General features: G+C 32.3%; 3 protein-coding genes across 6 annotated transcripts; 2 read left to right on the plus strand and 1 right to left on the minus strand.

Annotated features, from left to right (window-relative positions):
• On the plus strand, positions 5,027-6,494 carry LOC109360661 (fasciclin-like arabinogalactan protein 12). The gene has a single exon (XM_019605704.1). It carries the CDS (start codon positions 5,515-5,517, stop codon positions 6,355-6,357), a length of 843 nt encoding a protein of 280 aa, XP_019461249.1. The 5' UTR covers positions 5,027-5,514; the 3' UTR covers positions 6,358-6,494.
• LOC109360688 (fasciclin-like arabinogalactan protein 11) lies at positions 11,454-13,074 on the plus strand. Its single transcript, XM_019605748.1, has 3 exons — positions 11,454-11,554; positions 11,592-12,320; positions 12,789-13,074. The coding sequence occupies exons 2-3, from the start codon at positions 11,598-11,600 to the stop codon at positions 13,047-13,049; spliced, it is 984 nt and encodes a 327-aa protein (XP_019461293.1). The 5' UTR covers positions 11,454-11,554; positions 11,592-11,597; the 3' UTR covers positions 13,050-13,074.
• On the minus strand, positions 13,838-16,404 carry LOC109360670 (heat stress transcription factor A-4c-like). Of its 4 annotated transcripts, none has more exons than XR_002109207.1 (3): positions 15,525-15,886; positions 14,408-15,426; positions 13,838-14,258 (listed from the first exon to the last, which is right to left on the minus strand). XR_002109207.1 is itself a non-coding variant. In XM_019605736.1 (3 exons), exons 2-3 carry the CDS (start codon positions 15,738-15,740, stop codon positions 14,467-14,469), a joined length of 1,176 nt encoding a protein of 391 aa, XP_019461281.1. In that variant the 5' UTR covers positions 15,741-15,776; positions 16,049-16,404; the 3' UTR covers positions 14,329-14,466. The 4 variants fall into 4 exon arrangements, 3 of the variants coding, with proteins under 3 accessions (XP_019461281.1, XP_019461269.1, XP_019461261.1); XM_019605736.1 differs by lacking the exon at positions 13,838-14,258 and adding an exon at positions 16,049-16,404 and having other exon boundaries at positions 14,329-15,426; positions 15,525-15,776; XM_019605724.1 differs by lacking the exon at positions 13,838-14,258 and adding an exon at positions 15,909-16,404 and having other exon boundaries at positions 14,329-15,426; positions 15,525-15,776.

Genomic DNA, 18,905 nt, shown 5'->3' on the forward strand with positions numbered 1-18,905 from the left:
TGATTTTAACCCAAAAATTGAAATTTTTAAACATAAATAAACACCTTTAAGTTCAAGTAAGCATGAAATAGATATAATGAAACATACATATAATCATATATAAGCATTTAAGATAAGTATGCTTCATCAAGAATGCCTAATTCTCGTCTAATTTTATAAAAAGGTTCTTTTGACAAAGGTTTAGTGAATATATTTGCTAGTTGGTTATGAGTATCAACAAATTCTACAGACACATCCTTCTTTTGGACATGGTCCATAAAGAAGTGATGTCTTATATCAATGTGTTTGGTTCTTGAATGCATAACATGATTCTTTGTTAGGTTTATTGCACTAGTATTGTCACATTTTAGAGGAGTGCAAACCAAGTCTAAATCATAGTCTCGTAATTGTTGCTTAAGCCACAACACTTGGGCACAACAACTACATGCTGCAATATATTCAGCTTCATCAGTGCTTAGGACTACACATGCTTGTTTCTTACATGACCAAGAAACTAAGGCATTCCCTAAAATATGACAAGTACCACTTGTAATTTTCCTCTCAGTTTTGCATCCTGCAAAGTCTGAATCTGAATATCCAACCAAGTCACATATACTTCCTTTTGGATACCACAGTCCAACATTAGTTGTGCCTTTATGATATTTCATGATTCTCTTAACATCAACTAAGTGTGATTCTTTTGGTTTGGATTGATAGCGAGCACACATACACACACTAAACATGATGTCAAGTCTACTAGCAGTTAAGTATAAAAGAGATCCAATCATACCTCGATACTTTGATATCTCGGTGGATTTTCCTACTTCATCCATATCGATGTAAGTTCCAGATCTCATAGTAGTAGTCATTTGCTTGCATCCATCCATATCAAATATTTTTAGCAAATCTTTGCAGTATTTGGATTAACTTACGAAAATACCATTGTTAGACTGTTTGATTTGTAATCCAAGGAAGTAATTTAACTTCCCCATCATAGACATTTCAAACTCTCCTTGTATCATATTGCCAAAATCACTACATAACAACTCATTAGTAGAACCGAAAATAATATCATCTACATAAACTTGAACAAGTAGAGTATGATGATTTATTTTCTTTATGAAGATAGTGTAGTGTCGACCTTTCCTTTGTTGAAACTTTTTTCAAGTAGAAATTTAGTTAGACGATTATACCATGCACTTAGATAAATATAATAACAATGTTACCTATACCAATGATTTTTTTTATGTTCTATGCATAGGTAACAATGCCTTTATTGCTTGAATAAATGATAATTTTGAATCTCCTCGTGCTATGTGCTTTGAACAGCCGTTGTCATGATAATACATTTATGCTTATGGCTTTCAAGCACTCCTTCAAAACAAATTAAAAATATTTTCTAGGTACCCAATGTGATTTGGGTCCTGCGGGGTTAGCACCTTTGTCAACCCAAACATATTGGCCAGTTGGAATACGAACTTTTCTAATATGACATGAATTAGGAGTATGACCAACATTTTTACAATAAACGCATTTGGGTTGATGTTGATGCATATTTTGTTTAGACTTGTAGAAAGAATGTTGATCAAGATTTTCTTTAGAAATATTATACATACAATTATTCTTAGTTTTCACAAAAGTACTCTTTATCATACCATGAGTTTTTCGGCTATTTGTGTAGCCTATACCTCTTCGGTCATTGGTATATTTTTTGGTATTTAAATTATTATCCAACTTATGAGTACTCTTCTTGAACATATTCATTTCTTGATTTAATGAAATTTTTTTAGTTTCAAGAGTATCACATTTTGGACAATCAATGCACTTGTCATTTGATTTGAATTTTAAAGCATCCAAATATTTTTGTAGATTTTTATTTTGACTCTCAAGAAGTTCTATAGTGTTTTTCTAATTTATGCACACTTTAGAGAGTCTAATAAATTCTTCATGTAATTCACAAAAAGCATTATGTAACTCATTATATGAAAATGTATCATTTGGTTCAGAGTTACGAACCTCATAATCGTCATTTGAATTGTGTGAAGTCATCAATTAAATATATGTTTGCTCCTTAATTCTGAGTTCTGCATTTGAACCAACATATTTATCTTCTGGTATAACATTTGTTCTTCTACGCTTCTTGTCCTTCTTTCTTTTGCAAGTATGATGCTTTTTTGTAGGGCTGGACAAGAACATTCAAGATGATCTGGTTTTTTGCATATAGAGCATGTAGATTTTTGTTTTAATGTTGATGCTTCACTATTTGTTGTAGACCTTTGTACTTCTTTGGCTCTATGTATCATTTCTAGAGTGTCCCAAATTTCTTTTGACATTTTGCAACTTGACACTCTAAGAAATTCTTTTTCTTCTAGAGCCGACATAAGAATGTTTTTGGCTTTAAGGTCCTATTACACTTTCTTTTTGTCTTCATCATTCCATGAAGATTTTGGCTTTACTTCCCTTATACTGTTCACAATGGTGAAGGGTTCATACGGTCCTTCTTCAATTGCATTTCATATATCCAAGTCTTGAGATTCTATGAAAATTCTCATTCTGATTTTCCAGAAATCATAGCATTCTCCAACAAAACTTGGAGGGCGGTTTATGTTAGAAAATTCTCCTAGGAATGATCTTGCGGCCATCTTTGATGTGGAATCAGTTTTGAGAATAACTTACTAAAAAAAAGCTCTAGTGCCAATTGTAAGACTGAGATTGCAACTAAAAGGGGGAGTGAATTAGTTGACTAGAAATTTTGACCACTTTTTCTGCAAAATGAAGAGTTAAAGTGCAGCGGATAATAATGCAGAAAATAAATAAGAATAAATCACAGAGGTAAGGGAGAAGAGAGTACACAAGGATTTTTATGCTGGTTTACCTTCTTGTCTACCGAAGGCTACGTCCAGTACTCTTGCAGCACAAGAAACTTTCCACTAAATATTATGAGTTGTAATTACAATATCTCACCCCGAGATTTCTATGTACCTTACACACTCACTAATACTTATACCCGTGGAAAACACATTTCCAAGTAACTCTATCCCCTTTCTATTCACACCCCGTGAAAGAAAGTATTTACAACGAATGAAGAATTACAATGATGGCTTAGATTGCCTTTACAAGTATGAAGTGAAATATCACTTACAATCCAATAACTCTTTTGTATACTTAGTAAATAATGCCCTTTAAGTTTACAAAACTTTAAAACACTTTACTTCAAGCAACTCAGAAAAATAACTTTGAAAGTTTGAGTTCAAGTTGCTAGAAGTGCAGAAAACTATTTCAGAAAAGTGTAGGAAAGTTGTGAGAAAAGTGTGAAAGATTTATAAAAGAGTTGTATGAGAGTTGTTTTCATTGTGAGTTCTAAGACCTTTAAATAGGTTTTTCAATCAGTCATTGTGGCTTTATGAAAGAGTAGGAATTGTTTGGAATGAAGGCATTTCGTTTGGGATGAAAAATCTTGAGTTTTAAATATGAAAAACTGATGTAACAACTCTCAGTAACCGATTACAGTAAGTGGGTAATCGATTACCCAAACGTTACATTTTGAAAAATTACATTGAGTAATCGGTTACTCACTTGAGTAATTGGTTACTTAAACTCTCTGTCCAACAGTGAATTTAAAATTCACTTAGAGTAACCGGTTATTCAAATTTGAGTAATCGGTTACTCCAATTTAAATATTGTTGAGTAACTGATTTTCACTCATGTAACCTGTTACTCAAATTTCAGTAACTTGGTACACAGTATTTTGAAAAATGTTTTCATTTAAAACTTGAAGTGTTTCAATTTCTTTTAAAATATTTTAGCATTACTACTTTGGTCTATTAAAGAGTATAGGATAGAAGTACCTATTTAGACTTAGACTAATTGTCTTGAAGCTTTAATCTTCTTGGTCTTCATAAGTAATCTTCATTTTCTTCTTTTTGGTGATGTTGGTGTCTTCATCAAAACCTTGCTAAGGTCAGGAGCAAAAATCTTCTTCACGATATCAACTTCTACTTTCTCCTTGTGTACATACCAAATCAGGGAAAAGAAATAATAAGAGTAAGAAGATACTGAAACAGGTTGAAGTTTAGAAAAGGTAGATAGGGGCTGCTTTTGGAATTGCAAGAAAATTCAACAATGAGGAACTACACAAGAACAAGGAGAGGATTCTACCTCATGCATGTTTAACATATCAAAAGCAAGCAATAATTACCAATTGTAATAAAGTTTCAGATGGCTAGTGTTACAAAGAAACCAAGCTTGAACAAAATTGAAGAAGAGCTTGGGAACATGTTAGTTTTGCAATTTGACGAGGAGGGTGTAGTTGTAAGGGCTAAATTAAACTTCTGTGTGATAGGATGAAGAAGTTTGATAGGGTCATTGTCATCTTAGATGATCTTTGTGCTGAAATTAACTTGGATAGAGTAGGAATACCACTTGAAAATGGATTCTAGATTTTCTATGCCAAATTTATTTATCACTATGTATCAGTTCAATGATATTTTGCAAAATATCTAAATGTATTAGTATGATAATTAATGTGAGGTGTGTTATTTATTACTAGGTAAAATCTTATTGGATTGATATGAAGGTATAAAAAACTTTTGGTATTGAGGATTTGTTTCCTTCAAAATGACCACAAGGGTTGCAAAATAGTTTTAATATATAGGGGTCTAGAGTTATTGTCCAACTAAATGAACACTTCAATAAATTTTCCATTGTGAGTCTTTCTACTAAGCAACACTTGCAATTTGTTTGGATAGTAACAAGGCCAAATAATTTGATTAGTGAAGTAATTAATCAGCTTTAAGAAAACAGGGCTGAAATGGTAGTTAGTAATTTCTATCCCATGAATAATACTACTTTTCATTGTTATAAATTTCTAAAAGCTAAGAGGTTATTAGGAAAACATCACCTCGATACTTTTTTTATCACATCTTTTTACACTTGAATTTTAAATATCTATCGTCTATTCGTTATTTCGGAAATAAAAAATCTTTTAATCATTGTTTATAAAGTATGTGTGAAAAATGGTGTTCAAAAAAATAATGCTACAATATCATTACTAGGGTAATTGTTGATGAATCTTACTAATGCAAATAAAAAAAATGGCTCTAGGAAACAATTTCTACAGCTTGCATAACTTTCTGTAGTTGATTTGATTTCACATCTATCTTACCTGAATGATAATGTGCATCTTCCATCAGATCACAGCCAATTTAGATCTCACTTCTCATTCAATTTTTCCTGCATTTCCAAGCAAAATGCAATGTCCTACTTCAGCCAAATCCACTTATGAATCACCATTATCTGTCTTGAATCTTGATGCACCACCTTAATCTCTCCCTAACAGATAAGACACCCTCAAAAAATAAAACTACAGACTATTTTCATAACTAAACCTTGCACCTACCAAATCATTCACCTAGTATCTATAAAACCTCTCTACCACATTACACCTTCCACATATAAAACACTCTTTCCAATAACAACCAAGTGAACTAACCATTCATTTGCATTTCCTCAAAAGAATCAAACCTTAACCAAAAAATGAAGATGAATCAAATTTTCTTCTTATCATTCCTACTACTTCCCCTCATAACCACCACTTTAGCTCAATCACCAGCTTCAGCCCCAAGAAAAGCCCCATCAAAACCAGCATCTACAATACAAGCTCCGACACCATCAAAACCATTAGTCCCTGCATTACCACAATCACCCTCATCAGATTCTGGAAGCCAAGACATAATCAAAATACTAAGAAAAGCTAAATCATTCAATACACTAATCAGGTTACTGAAAACAACACAAATCATCAACCAAGTTAATGCACAACTTGTAACAACAAAATCTGGAGGCATAACTATTCTAGCACCAGATGATGGTGCCTTTTCACAACTCAAACCAGGTTTCTTTAACTCATTGGGAGAGAGACAACAAAAGGAACTTATACAATTCCATGTTCTACCAGTTTATGTGTCAAGTTCAAATTTTGATGCACTCAGCAACCCTGTTTTGACACTGGCTAGTGATAGCCCCACAGGGTTTCAGATAAATGTTACTGCTTATGGCAACAATGTAAATATCTCAACTGGGGTGGTTGATGCAACTATTACAGGTATAGTGTATACTGACAAGACACTTGCTATATATCATGTGGATAAGGTGCTTATTCCTTTGGACTTCTCTAAGCCGAAGGCTATTGCTCCAGCGCCTGCGCTTGCGAAGGCGCCGAAAGCTGATAAGGAGAACTCTTCTGCCGAAGATGATGATCAAGGTGACTCAAGTAAGAACAGTTCTGATGCTATCAGCTTTATTAGCAATGTTCATGGAACAATGTTGGTGTCCCTTGGGGTTGCTATGTTTGCTGTAGCAGCAACAATTTCATGTTGAACAACATTTTCAGAACCCCTTATTTTTGTGGACTTATCTATATGTTGTGTTTTCTTTGTTTGTTTGAGATCTATGTGAAATTGTGAATGTTCTTTTCTTGCTTTTTCATTAAATAAAATATATGTATGATTGATTTATTGTCAGACAAAAAAATAGTATTTGATTGTTTTGTATTTTTGCTTAATCTTATGCCTTTAATTGTATGCACTATGCACTGTTCATAATCTTTAATAAATACTAGAGTAGACATGTTCTGAATGAATAAGATTCTTTTATATAAGAATAAAACAGTAAACATGAAAATTAATAATGTAAATAAAAAAATTAGACTCCCATTAGCTATTCTTCATGTGCACTGCACTTACTGAGGGCCATAAGTAGGATTGTCTCATTTTAAAGTTAACACATTGCCATAAACTTCAATACACATGAAAAATCTTCATCTACTAAAGAAAAACTACCGGAGGAATTTAACATGATAAAATTTCGTGTTTGTGTTACTCAAGATCCAACTGTACTTGATTGGTTAAGAATAATTAAGATATTGAATTAAATAATTCTAAAAGTCTATTTTTATAATATATATATATATATATATATATATATATATACTCAATGATGGATGTTGATGCAAAGTTTAGGAAATGTAACAATATTTAATTATATTTTATAATTAAGATTAATTTAATAATAAAAATATAAAGAATATACATAATTGTTTTAAAGTTTCAAAATAGCATATTAATTCTAAAATAACACTAATGAGCGTTAAAGAAAAATGTTTATTCTTTTAAATTGACGTTATCCGTTTTTTCAAAGACTCGAATTTATCAATGATTGAATTAGGATTAAAATTTTAATCTATTTCCTTTTCAATATAAATATCATGTTGTCTACAAGAAATTCATATCATATTTTACTACATAAATTTATTTAGTTGTTTTGTTGTTGAAAATGATCTTTTTATAATAGCTAAGTCCGAATAATTAAGATAAGATGAATAACTCGGTCAAATAAATAATATACATTTATTTTACCATATGCAAATATCTAATTTTAACCGAGGTAAAATACTTCAAAGCAAAAAGGGGGGAAAATTTGAATTTCAAACATTGTGGCAACTTTACTTTCCCCTAGTCCAACCAGATTAGAGTACCATAACCCTAGTTCTCACTCCCGTATATAAACCTAAATTAGCAACTAAAGAGGGGTTTAGAATTTTTGAAAAAAAGAGAGAAGGCAGAGGCACCATCTTCTTTGAAAAGAAAAGAGAAGGGAGAAGAGAAAAAAAGGGATATTCTCATACCATCTTCATTATATAGATATTCTCTCCTAGTTTCATTTTCTTTCCTTTCTTTATTCTACATTTTTGTTTACCATTGCATCTATGCTTCTGTGTTGTGTTAAGTTTGTATAGAATATTTGAAGTTTGCATTTTTATTTGTCGGAAACCTTACTGTTTAAAGTGAGGGGCTGTTGGATGGTGTCGGTTAGACTTTGAGTCACCGCTATTTAATTGAACTTTAGTCTTGTCGCATGACTTTATGTTGTAAATTCTTTTCAAATAATTTTTAAAAGCAGTATGAGATAACCACTATAGACCTAGTATCTATAGACCTAGTGTCTTGTCGTGTAGCCACTTTAGACCTAATATTATGTCGTGTTACCTCATGTTGTAAATTCTCTTTAATTATTTTTTTAAAAGCAATGCGAGATAGCCCACTACAGACCTAGTGTCTTGTCGTGTTACCTCAAGTTGTAAATTCATTTTAAATAAAAAAAATTAAAGCAACACGAGGTAGCCCACTATAGGCTTAGTGCCTTGTCGTGCTACTTCATGGTGTGAATTTCATAATAAAAAATAAAATAAAAATATATAACTAATAAAACTTATTTACAAAAGAATTATGTAGCTAGAGATACGTAGGAGCAGATTTCTCTATTCAGCTAGAGATACGTAGGAGCAGATTTCTCTATTGCAGCTAGAGATACGTAGGAGCAGATTTCTCTATCATGCATAAAAAATATAAAAGCTTTTTCTTTGTTTTTTCTTTCCGTGTGATAATATGACGGTAAAAATAATGTTTTGAATGAATATTCACGTAACTGATCTAGGTATCGTTTTTTATAATGGGCGGTATGAGGTGTCTAACATCTTCCTCATCCGTAACCGACTCTCGAACTAAATTTCTATTTTTGGAGCAAATCAATCATATTTTCAAAATTTGGGTTTTCATGTTTTTCCTCTAAATACATCGATGACGACTCCATTACATTTAATTGAATATTTCTCGTCGCGTCCACGAAAGTGAGGTAGCGACACCGTATTACCAAAGTTACACTTGATTTAGATATTGTTAAAAAAATCACACATGAATAACTAACAACATCAATAATAAACTTTTAACATTGACATCCCAAGTTAATATTCTCTTACTCAACGAAATTGATAGGGCATAACTTTTGCAAAAATATATGCTTTAAAGATTAAATGATTTATAAAAATTATAGAATTTTAGGACTTTTGCTACAAATTTTAACAAAAACAACATGTGATATTTATAATTTTTTCATAAGCATAAAAAACATGTGATCTTTATAATTTTTTTCATAAGTATAAAATCATTATGAACATAATATTATAAACTAATGTTCACATGTACATTTTTTGATCAATTATGTATGCTTTTTAAAAAGACCACAAGAATTGCACAAAGTACAAAACTATATTGGAAGGTATAAAAAAATTTGAATTAAATTTGAAAAAAAAATAGAGGAGGCATTGCCTCCACCTGCCTTAACAATTATTCGTCATTATATATCTATACTATTAATAAAATCAAAACAAGTAATAATCATCATGCATGGTATAATTTTTAAATTCCATTTTTATCCTTTTTAACATCTCTTTAATGAATGGAAACTTCCACATTTTGCTTTCATTTTTTCAATTAATACATTATTACTCATCCACACATTCTTTTTTATCTTCTCTCTTTCTCAACTCAAAAATAAAACAATAGCACATGGAAAAAATATATCCAACAACTCAATAATGATTATTAGATGACGAAAAATTTATAAAAGTTTTGTGTATATCATATCAATTATTACATCTTATATTCTTAAATTTACATTTTCTATTAATTTATATGTTTCATTTTTTATACACATACACTTATATTAAAAAAAGAAGAATGTGGGTCGACCGGTGCAGAGTGCCGGTCGACACGCTAGTATTAATAATGTGTAAGAGTTTTTTTCGTATTTTCATATACATTAACATCATTATATCATTTGCCTAAACCGTAGCACGCAACAAACCCGATCACTTTCCTTGTAACTAATTAACTATGGAATAATCACTCTACCTTAAAAGCATCATTTTTTTGGTTATCTGAAAACATCATTATTGTTTGATTATGTCTTTCAAACTAGCAATGTTAGATATTTTTAAAATTTAAGCCTGAGCATCTTATGATATTAAATAAAGCAAATATTGGATGAAAGAGAATATATATTCACTGTCTTGAGAATATAAAAAACATGTAATTTCTTTACATATTACTGTTCCGCAGTCCGCACGTTCCTTATAGCTTTTCCGTTTTAAAAACATACACCTTAAGAGAGTTATTAATTGTTTTAAATTGCATTTAATTTATTGTGTTTTTTTTTCTGAATATTCTTTATCTCTATAATTATTAATTTCATTCCATTATTTGCATAAATCAAAGGAATGTTAAATAAGGTGTAAACTTGAAAAATATTAAAAAATATTCTCTTGAACAAGAAGGAATAAAGTATAATAGTCATCATTTATCCCTTCATAAATTTAAATGTTGATTTTTTTCTTGAAATCAGCATGAAATTAAACCTTAAAATCTATCTTAATTTCATGTTCGGAATGCATTTTAGAACTAGAATTTTAATTCCGATGTCATTTCCATATCTATTCTTAAGCTCTCCACATTAATAATTCTAATTCCACACCAATTGATACACAACAAGCAAAAATACCATAGAGAAGAGTACAACATTTATGTACTATCAGTATTATTATTTTGAAGAATTTAAGAATAGATAACTAAGCATAAATGATATATCATTGACTCTTAAAAAATGTAATATAATATTATTTTAAAATCAATATATAACATTTATAATTCATTTTATATTACTTCTTTGAAAAGTTAATAATAACTAAACATAAATGATGAATGATATAATAAAAATGTATAAAATTCATAAATTGTGGATGAGTTAAATTTTTCTCTCATAATACAATAGAATTAAAGCAATTATAGTAACCATTTCTATTATCATCATGATCATAAGCACTACCATTTCAATTCTGAGGAATATAAGTTAAAATTATAATTTTATGTTCTAATTTCTCAAAAATAGAATTCATGATTTTGAATCAATATAAATTTAATTGAAATTTAAATTATAAAATATGATTCTATTTGACAATAGAGAGATGCTGGGACATCAAATCATAGCATGGTAAATTTAGGTGTCCTCCATGGCTCCATCCTAACCTAAACTTCTTTCAGACAACACCATCTAATATATTGAATTTCCTCTTCATCTTGCTTGATGGAAATCCTAAACCAATAAACCTACATACAAACCAATCATCACCTTTCCAATACATTTTCATATTATGTATCCTATTTATTTCAAGCCAACAATGATGTGAAAGCAAATAGCTAGAACCATTCTAGGTTCACACTCTTCTATCACTCCAAAATCTCTACTCTTTCTCATACATATATCTGATGTCTCAAATCTTGTTTCATAAATTGTCTTGTGTCAATAAAACATGTTATATCAATTAAAAAAATACAATTTAGATTTTATTATTGTTATTTTTACTTTATTATTATTGGATGAAACAATATATAAGACAAGATTTAAGACAACATATATATATTTTTGTTTCTCACCATTCATCATTAGTTCATTACCAATTTACCATGATGCACCACCTTTCCATGACAAGTAAAGGAGATTTGCTCTTAGGTAGTTAATTACAAACTAAGTGTATCTTTCTAACTAAACACTTAACCTATCCTTCATCTTCCAATCCAATCCCCCTTAATAAAATGAAACCCCATTCTCCCCCTCCTTCATAGCAACACATAACAACTCTAAGAAGTGTATTAGTCTCAAAAAAAGTGTTCCACACTAATCACTTCCAAAACCACCTCAACACATACACTACTTAAACCCTAAAAATGAGAATAATGCAAGAAACCCTATTTTCCACTTCAATTCTACTGCTACTAACACTTATTACCATCTACACCACCACAACTTTAGCCCAACTCTCACCAATTCAATCCCCAACAACATCACCACCAGCCTCACCACTATCATCACCGCCATCACCACCACTACCACAACCAACACTATCGTCTCCACTCGCCTCTCAACCACCAGCCACAACCGCACCGGCTCCAGGATTTAACACAAATCCCCTAGTACCGGTTACACCAAGTTCAGCCCCCACAGCCACCATTATCCCCAAATCTCCCACCATTGACATAATCAATATCCTTACAAAGGCCAAAAAATTCTCAGTCCTTATTCGTCTTCTGAAAACAACACAACTCATCAACCAACTCAACTCACAGCTTCTCACATCAGGCTCAGGAGGGTTAACCCTTTTTGCACCAGATGACAGTGGATTCTCAAAACTAAAAGCTGGGTTCTTAAACTCTCTTAGTGATAGACAAAAAGTGGAGCTTCTTCAGTTCCACACCCTTTCTTCCTTCATTTCAATATCTAACTTTGACACACTCACCAACCCAGTTCAGACACAAGCCGGTGATGATGCTCAAAGGCTTCAACTCAATGTCACTACCTTTGGTGGCAACCAAGTTAGCATGGCAACCGGTGCCGTCAATGCCACCATCACCAGCACTGTGTACACGGACAGCAAGCTCGCTATATATCAGGTGAGTTCCATTATTCTAACAATAAAACTAAATATCAAACACTATATCTACATATTCATATACATATGATTTCAAAGTTGAGAAATAATATAAAAATTGAGAACTTATAACATACAAACTTATTTCTATGTTTCACTAAAAATCACTTTACTAGCAATTGTGGCGACATGGAAATGTGATTGCAATTAAAAGTACTAGTAAAAATCTAAAGACAGAGAAAATTGTCTCAGATTTTTTTGATACTAATAGGGTATCCTCTCATCCTAAGGGTAAGGAATTAATCCCTTTCGGGGTGCATGATTGCCCTTCCCGACAAGTGTTGCTCTCAGGAATCGAACTTTGAACATTAGGTATTTCTGGAAATCTAAGAGGATCTTACATCACTAGACCAACGTCTTGTTGGTTAGTTGTTTGGTTTTGACTACACATAAAACATCACTTGATGTTAATAAAATGTTTTGATATCAGGTGGACAAGGTGCTTCTCCCACTTGATATTGTGCTTCCTAGTAAAGCTCCAGCCCTAGCGCCAGCAGCAGCGAAAAAGGGAGGTTTGTCTAAAACAAATTCGTCATCTACAGATGACAGTAGTAGCAATGTTGGTGGTGGTGATGAAAGTGATAGTGCATTGCCTGCGGAAACTTCTGCAGGTTACTTGAGTTACAAGGTAGGGTTAATGTGGGTGAATTTTGTTGTTGGAACGGGTTTGGTGGGCATAGCCATCATATGATGATGTGGATATGGAATTGTGGATATATGTATAGGGGTCGAATAATTTTTGTTGAGAGTTTTGAGGTTGTGTGTAATGGTGATGTTTTGGGGTTTGGGTTTGTTGTGTGAAGAGAAAATAGGTTGTGTGAAAAATGTACTTGTATTTGGGTTTCTTTCTTCCATTTAATTTTATAAAGAAAAGGTTACTGTGTAAATATTTTTTTTGGTAATAAGATGGTTTATTTCGCTTGCTGTATACTAATTTCATTTATTGAGGAGTGTGACAGTGTCTATATATATATATGTATATATATGTATATATATATATATTGGAAAGAAATATAAAAGTTATACTATTGTCTAGCCATAATCTGCTAAGTAGAATGCAGCCATATGGTAACACACAAATCTGCCATATTCCTTATTACATTAAGGTATTAAACATAAACATAAATTCAATTTTCCTTGCAGCAGCTTCTACTACTCAATGCACTACTTATTATGCCACTTGAAATTCTAATTTACACCACACACAAACAAATTTATTTCAGAAGTCTTCATCTAAGTTTTTAAAAACTACAATTCAGTAATCATTATCTTCTTAGTCTATAAACATAAGCCAGAAAGCAGAGTAAAATGAAATTTGATATATACTAGAAGTTAATTTCATACCATGGTAGGTTCAGACTGACCCAAGTTACTTTTCACTTAGCCAGTTTGATTGATATGATAGTAATCAGTTGAACTTTACTATATTATCTAGAATTTTATGCACCTTCTACTCCTATTTTGTCATCCTCTCACCTCATGAAGGTTTTTTCTAGTAGAATAATATAGAGGACTTTACAAGATATAAAACCTTCTGAACATTATCAGTAGAAGTAGACTGTCACACTATATTGAATCCCAAATGGAAATCCTAGTTCTGAGTTATATCGTATTGTCTTCATGTAATATATTATCAAAATATTCATAAAAAAAAGTCATTTCCATTCTTATTGGCATACCAAGTGATGCAGCCTAAATATCGTGATTGAAATACTCCATCCACACACACAAAAAAACGGCAAGAGAAGGAATCTTCAAGTAGCTTCTAAGTTCTGTTATATGGTAAAGTAACATCAGGAAGGGATCAAAGGCAAAAAGAACACAGTGGAGATAACCGTACCAACCTCAAGTCTGGTAGAGTTCACATATGCATAGCAATATTGCAGCCGCGTGATGCGGTCTGTAATTTAAAACCTTGAATCATAAAAGGCAGGATATGGCATATACTACAGAGCAGTAGAATAACTGACTAAAATCAATGGAGACTGCATACATTCTTCTCAACCAAAATATGGAACATGTAATTATTTTAGAGAAAACCATGCATACCTAGAGTTATTACACATGACTAAGGAGCATCACAAGTGAGAAGAAGCAATCAATTGCTACTAAGTTTTCTCTGCTTGACCAACATGCCCCATTTGTTCTGGAAGACTATTTGTGATCCGCCAAAATTTTCCTTCATCCTTTCTGCCATCATAATCCTTTCTTTCTGATTGCACTTCCTGAGCTTCCGATGAACCAGGATTCTCTGTCAAGAATTGTTCCCAGAATACATCATTAACACCAGTTGCCACAGTAGCTTTTCTTGTAGGTTGTTCTTTTGATGCATCAGGCTCGGGAGCAGCAGCTGCGGCTGGCTCGGAGTTCATGTCAATTCCAGAAGATGTAGGCTGAACTTCAACGTCTAGTTTCTCACAAGATATAGATGGGCTAACAGCACAACTTGTAGATTCATCAAAATCCAAGTTCGGAAGAACATGAAAAAAGGTACAACCACCCAAATTTGCAATATTCTCCCAAACTACCAAGGATGACTCAAGCTGATCCAAACGCTCCATGTTTAATGTCAAACCCAGGGTACTTTCTGCATTTTCTCTGGTTCCTGAAGTTTCAACAGCATCTTCCATGCTAGCATCATCACTAAAATAGCCACTTCTTGGCAACCTTCGTTTTCTATCCACGGATTCTGTTAGTGACCAGAGATTTAAGGCACTCCCAGGTTTCTGCAATACTTCAGAAATGGAAGAGACCATCTTTTGTTGCGCTTGTTCCAATTTTTCCAAACGATCTTTTGAGCAATGCATTTGTATCTCATATGTTTGCCACTCATGTTCATATCTCCGTAATTCCATAAGAAGTAGTTCTTTATCATGTTTAAGCTTCTCTACCTCATCTCTTAAACTCTGCCTTTCAGACTCCATTACCGGGCCTTGTGATTGGATATTCTGTAAAGAATGACTATGAACCGGCTTTCGTCTATGGATATTCTTCATAAGATGCGGTTTCCCTCTTACAAAATCATCATTTGCAAATTCCCATTGTTCAGGGTCAATTTTTCTAAAGCCCTACAAAATATAAACCATGACTCATATCAAGCAATCACAGGGAAATAAATAACAAAATGCACATTTACATCAACAACATAAAGATTGAATTTTCTTACATATGTATTCAGCTGCCTGATAAAACTTGAGAAGTTATTGTGCTTAAAAAACTTTGGCAGCAAATCCCTCGCGAATTCTAGAGGATTCCACACAACGAAACTTTTACTATTTGCACTCCAAGAAACAACGGAATCCGATGATGGATCATCAACCATCTCATAAGTCTTTGCCAGGAATGGAGGCAGGGAACTCGAACTTCCCGGAGCTTCATCCATCAATCAAAACAACAATTCCAATCCCTCAGCACAAATCTGAGGATCCCAAATTCACAAGAAGCCAACCCTCAACCTCCTTATAGATAACAAAATTAAACAAATACAAAACCTTAATTCCCAAAACAAAAATACTCAAATCTGACTCAAACAAAATCCCAAAAAACTCACCTTTAAATCTGACTAAAACAATCCTCAATCTCCTTATAGATAACAAAATTATAGTTTATAGCCAATAATAACCAAACCCTCCTATTCACAGAGTATAACAATTCATTCACTGAAACAAAACAGAGAGAAAAATCCAATACCCATGAAATCATCAAAATCCCATGAAAAACAAGTTTTCAGCATCTCCTCTGTTACCTACACATACCCAAATGAGCAAATTTCACTTTCTGTTCATATTTGCCAAAAAAAAACAATTTTTTCACTAGCATGGGTTGAATTTCCTTTTAAAAAAATGGGGAAGCTTCCAGGTAAAGTAACAATAACTGAAGAATGAAATCGAAGTGAAAGTAAAATAATGGTAATTTGGTTAATGGAGCTTTGCACATGAGAAAAAGTGTGGGAGATAGAGACAAAAAAGATTGTTTTCTTCGGTATCTAGGTGCTTCCAATTTTGGGGATGGGTTGAATCGCCTATGGAAATTTCTGAGTTAGTTATTCTTTTCCACATAGATTACTTGTATGAGATTTCTGTTTAGGTCTAATAAAAAAATGTCACTTATTAAAAACTAGAATTCTAAAAATAGTAAAATACAAATTAATTACTTCATCTGTGATAAGTGGTGGGTTAACGCATGTTTAATTTTTGGGGGAATAAAATTAGTGAAATATTATTTTAAGTTACTAATATTAATCTTGGAATTATAATTTGTTAACATCAATCTTTAATACACAGCATGATTTTATCTGTATTTTTTTATATAAATAATTAAATATAGAGTGAAATGTAAATCCTGTGCATGCTAAATATTTTGTCTGTCAATATGTATTATACCAGCATGATTTTATCTGTATTTCTTTTAATAAATAATGTGTATAAATATAGAGTTTAATATATATATATATATATAGTATCAGTATAAATATAGAGTTTAATATCTATACTACTTATAAAGGGAAAACCCAAAATAACCACCTATCATGGTGTAATTTGTGGTTCTCCCTATTTTGCCCTCACTATTTTCTAATTTTTACAAAAAAATTATATATAATCTAATGTTCATCTCCACCTAATATATGCTCATATTATTTGGTTAATTATTTTTATTCCTACATTATGACTATTAGTCTTTAATGTAGAAGTGTAGAACATTACACCAATCAAATAAGTTCAACTACAGATTACAAATATTTAACACAAAATATTATGTTTGACATTTATGACATACAAACTATACATTATAAATGATAGGAAAGCGGGTTGACAGACACGATAGTGGATGTCAACACGCTAGTATATATAATGTCAGGATAAATATTAATATAATGTCAGTATAACATTCATCATTCAATCGTATAACTTCTTTTTTAATAGTTATTGATTAAAAATGAACGATGAGTGATGACTAATAGCAGTGTTATTAAAATCGTACCGGTTATCAAATTGGTCAGGGTACTGGTATAGTGGTACAATGGTTCAACCAGTGATAATTAAACCGCATGCCGGTTAAATCGGACATACCTACTTATATTTATATAAACCTATAACAAAAAATTCAAATAGGTAGATACTCAAATTTATAATTCATATTTATAATCTACTCAAAATTCACATAAACAGACAACTTTAAGTCTTTAACAAATTCAAAGTCTAAATTATAAAACATATATCAATCCAAAAATATCACTTAACAACCACAAAATATAAATAAATGACACAAGTTCATAACCCACTCTACAAAACAAATAAATTTGGAGTTTTAACATTTAACATCAAGGAGTCAAAGTCATCTCATATCGATATTATATTTTTGCACCAAATCCTATCTTCAGATAGAACTCCAAGATTACACAAATGTCACTGAGATTGCACGTGAATATTAGGAACCAAAAGGTGTAATCTAAGTATACATTGGAAGCATGTGCCTTGAAGTGTTGAAGAATGATTTAAAAGATGGGTCACCTTGTAATGAGTTTTTAAGTTTTTTTCAAAAAAAAAATATATGTATAAACCGGCCGGTTTAGTGAAATATCAGTCGGTTCACCAGTTTTGACCGGTTTTGATACTTGGTCGGTTCAATATCTGTACAGTACCGATTAGGAGATCGGTTCACTAGTTTTCCGGTTGAACCGGTCGGTACGATCCGGTTTTTACATCATTGACTAATAGTATATAAAACTCTTAGACTGTTGTTCGATTCTGGCCAACTAGAGTTAAGTTCCAAGGCGGTCCATTTGAGGCTATAAAGAAGGCTAAGTAGATTTCTTTCTTTTTTCTAGGGAAGTGAGTTTGCTTAAGCTATTGGGAGTTCACCTCCATTTCCTCTCCTATTAAGTCGAGTGCTTCTGCCCCTGCTTCTGTTTTGGATGGGTATTGAGAAGGAGTGGAAGTTGCAATCATAAGCTGAACACATCCTCTTCTCTTGATAGTAGGGCTTGCTTTCGATGATGTCGATCCAACCAATCCAATGAAAGTTGCTCTAACTGAGCAGTTTTGTTTAGCTTTTGTGTAAAAGTACATGAGTACCCCCTTATCTTATTAAGGGTAAAGGGAAAAAGTACTAAAAGCCAGTCCGGAGGTAAGTCAATTATCCTAGCAGTGAGGAGGGACTTTCATAAGGGAGGACAAGGCGGAAAAGTACGTTGACCAAACATAGCTCCCAAGGTCAGTGTCGGGACCACACCTCTATCACTCACCTGTCACGGCGTCAACACAGAACTATCACATTGCCTGTAACACAAATATATGTCATACGCCGCATGCCACCTGCAACTCTCACCTAACTTCTTATTGTACGATAAGGACATGCCTAGAATACAGCTAGTGAATATGTTGTTACCGTTGCTTGCAACAATTCTAAATGACACAAAATAATACTTAATGCTGAGTCACAACCATGTCGCTCCCTTTAAGACATTTCGTGACACTGGCCAAATTGTGCAAGCAAACTATCAACAACGTCGTCCTTAGGATAAAACAACTTAGATCTTTGTTATCGG

The sequence above is a fragment of the Lupinus angustifolius genome, chromosome LG01 (genome assembly GCF_001865875.1).
Source record: "Lupinus angustifolius cultivar Tanjil chromosome LG01, LupAngTanjil_v1.0, whole genome shotgun sequence".
In the NCBI taxonomy this organism is placed as follows: domain Eukaryota; kingdom Viridiplantae; phylum Streptophyta; class Magnoliopsida; order Fabales; family Fabaceae; genus Lupinus; species Lupinus angustifolius.

Excerpts from the sequence above, each read along its gene's own strand:
- LOC109360688 (XM_019605748.1), top strand. The coding sequence starts at position 11,598 with ATGAGAATAATGCAAGAAACCCTATTTTCCACTTCAATTCTACTGCTA. Across the intron at positions 12,321-12,788 it reads GCAAGCTCGCTATATATCAG|GTGGACAAGGTGCTTCTCCC; the intron begins GTGAGTTCCATT and ends TTTTGATATCAG.
- LOC109360661 (XM_019605704.1), top strand. The coding sequence starts at position 5,515 with ATGAAGATGAATCAAATTTTCTTCTTATCATTCCTACTACTTCCCCTC.
- LOC109360670 (XM_019605736.1), bottom strand. The coding sequence starts at position 15,740 with ATGGATGAAGCTCCGGGAAGTTCGAGTTCCCTGCCTCCATTCCTGGCA. Across the intron at positions 15,427-15,524 it reads TCAGGCAGCTGAATACATAT|GGCTTTAGAAAAATTGACCC; the intron begins GTAAGAAAATTC and ends TATATTTTGTAG.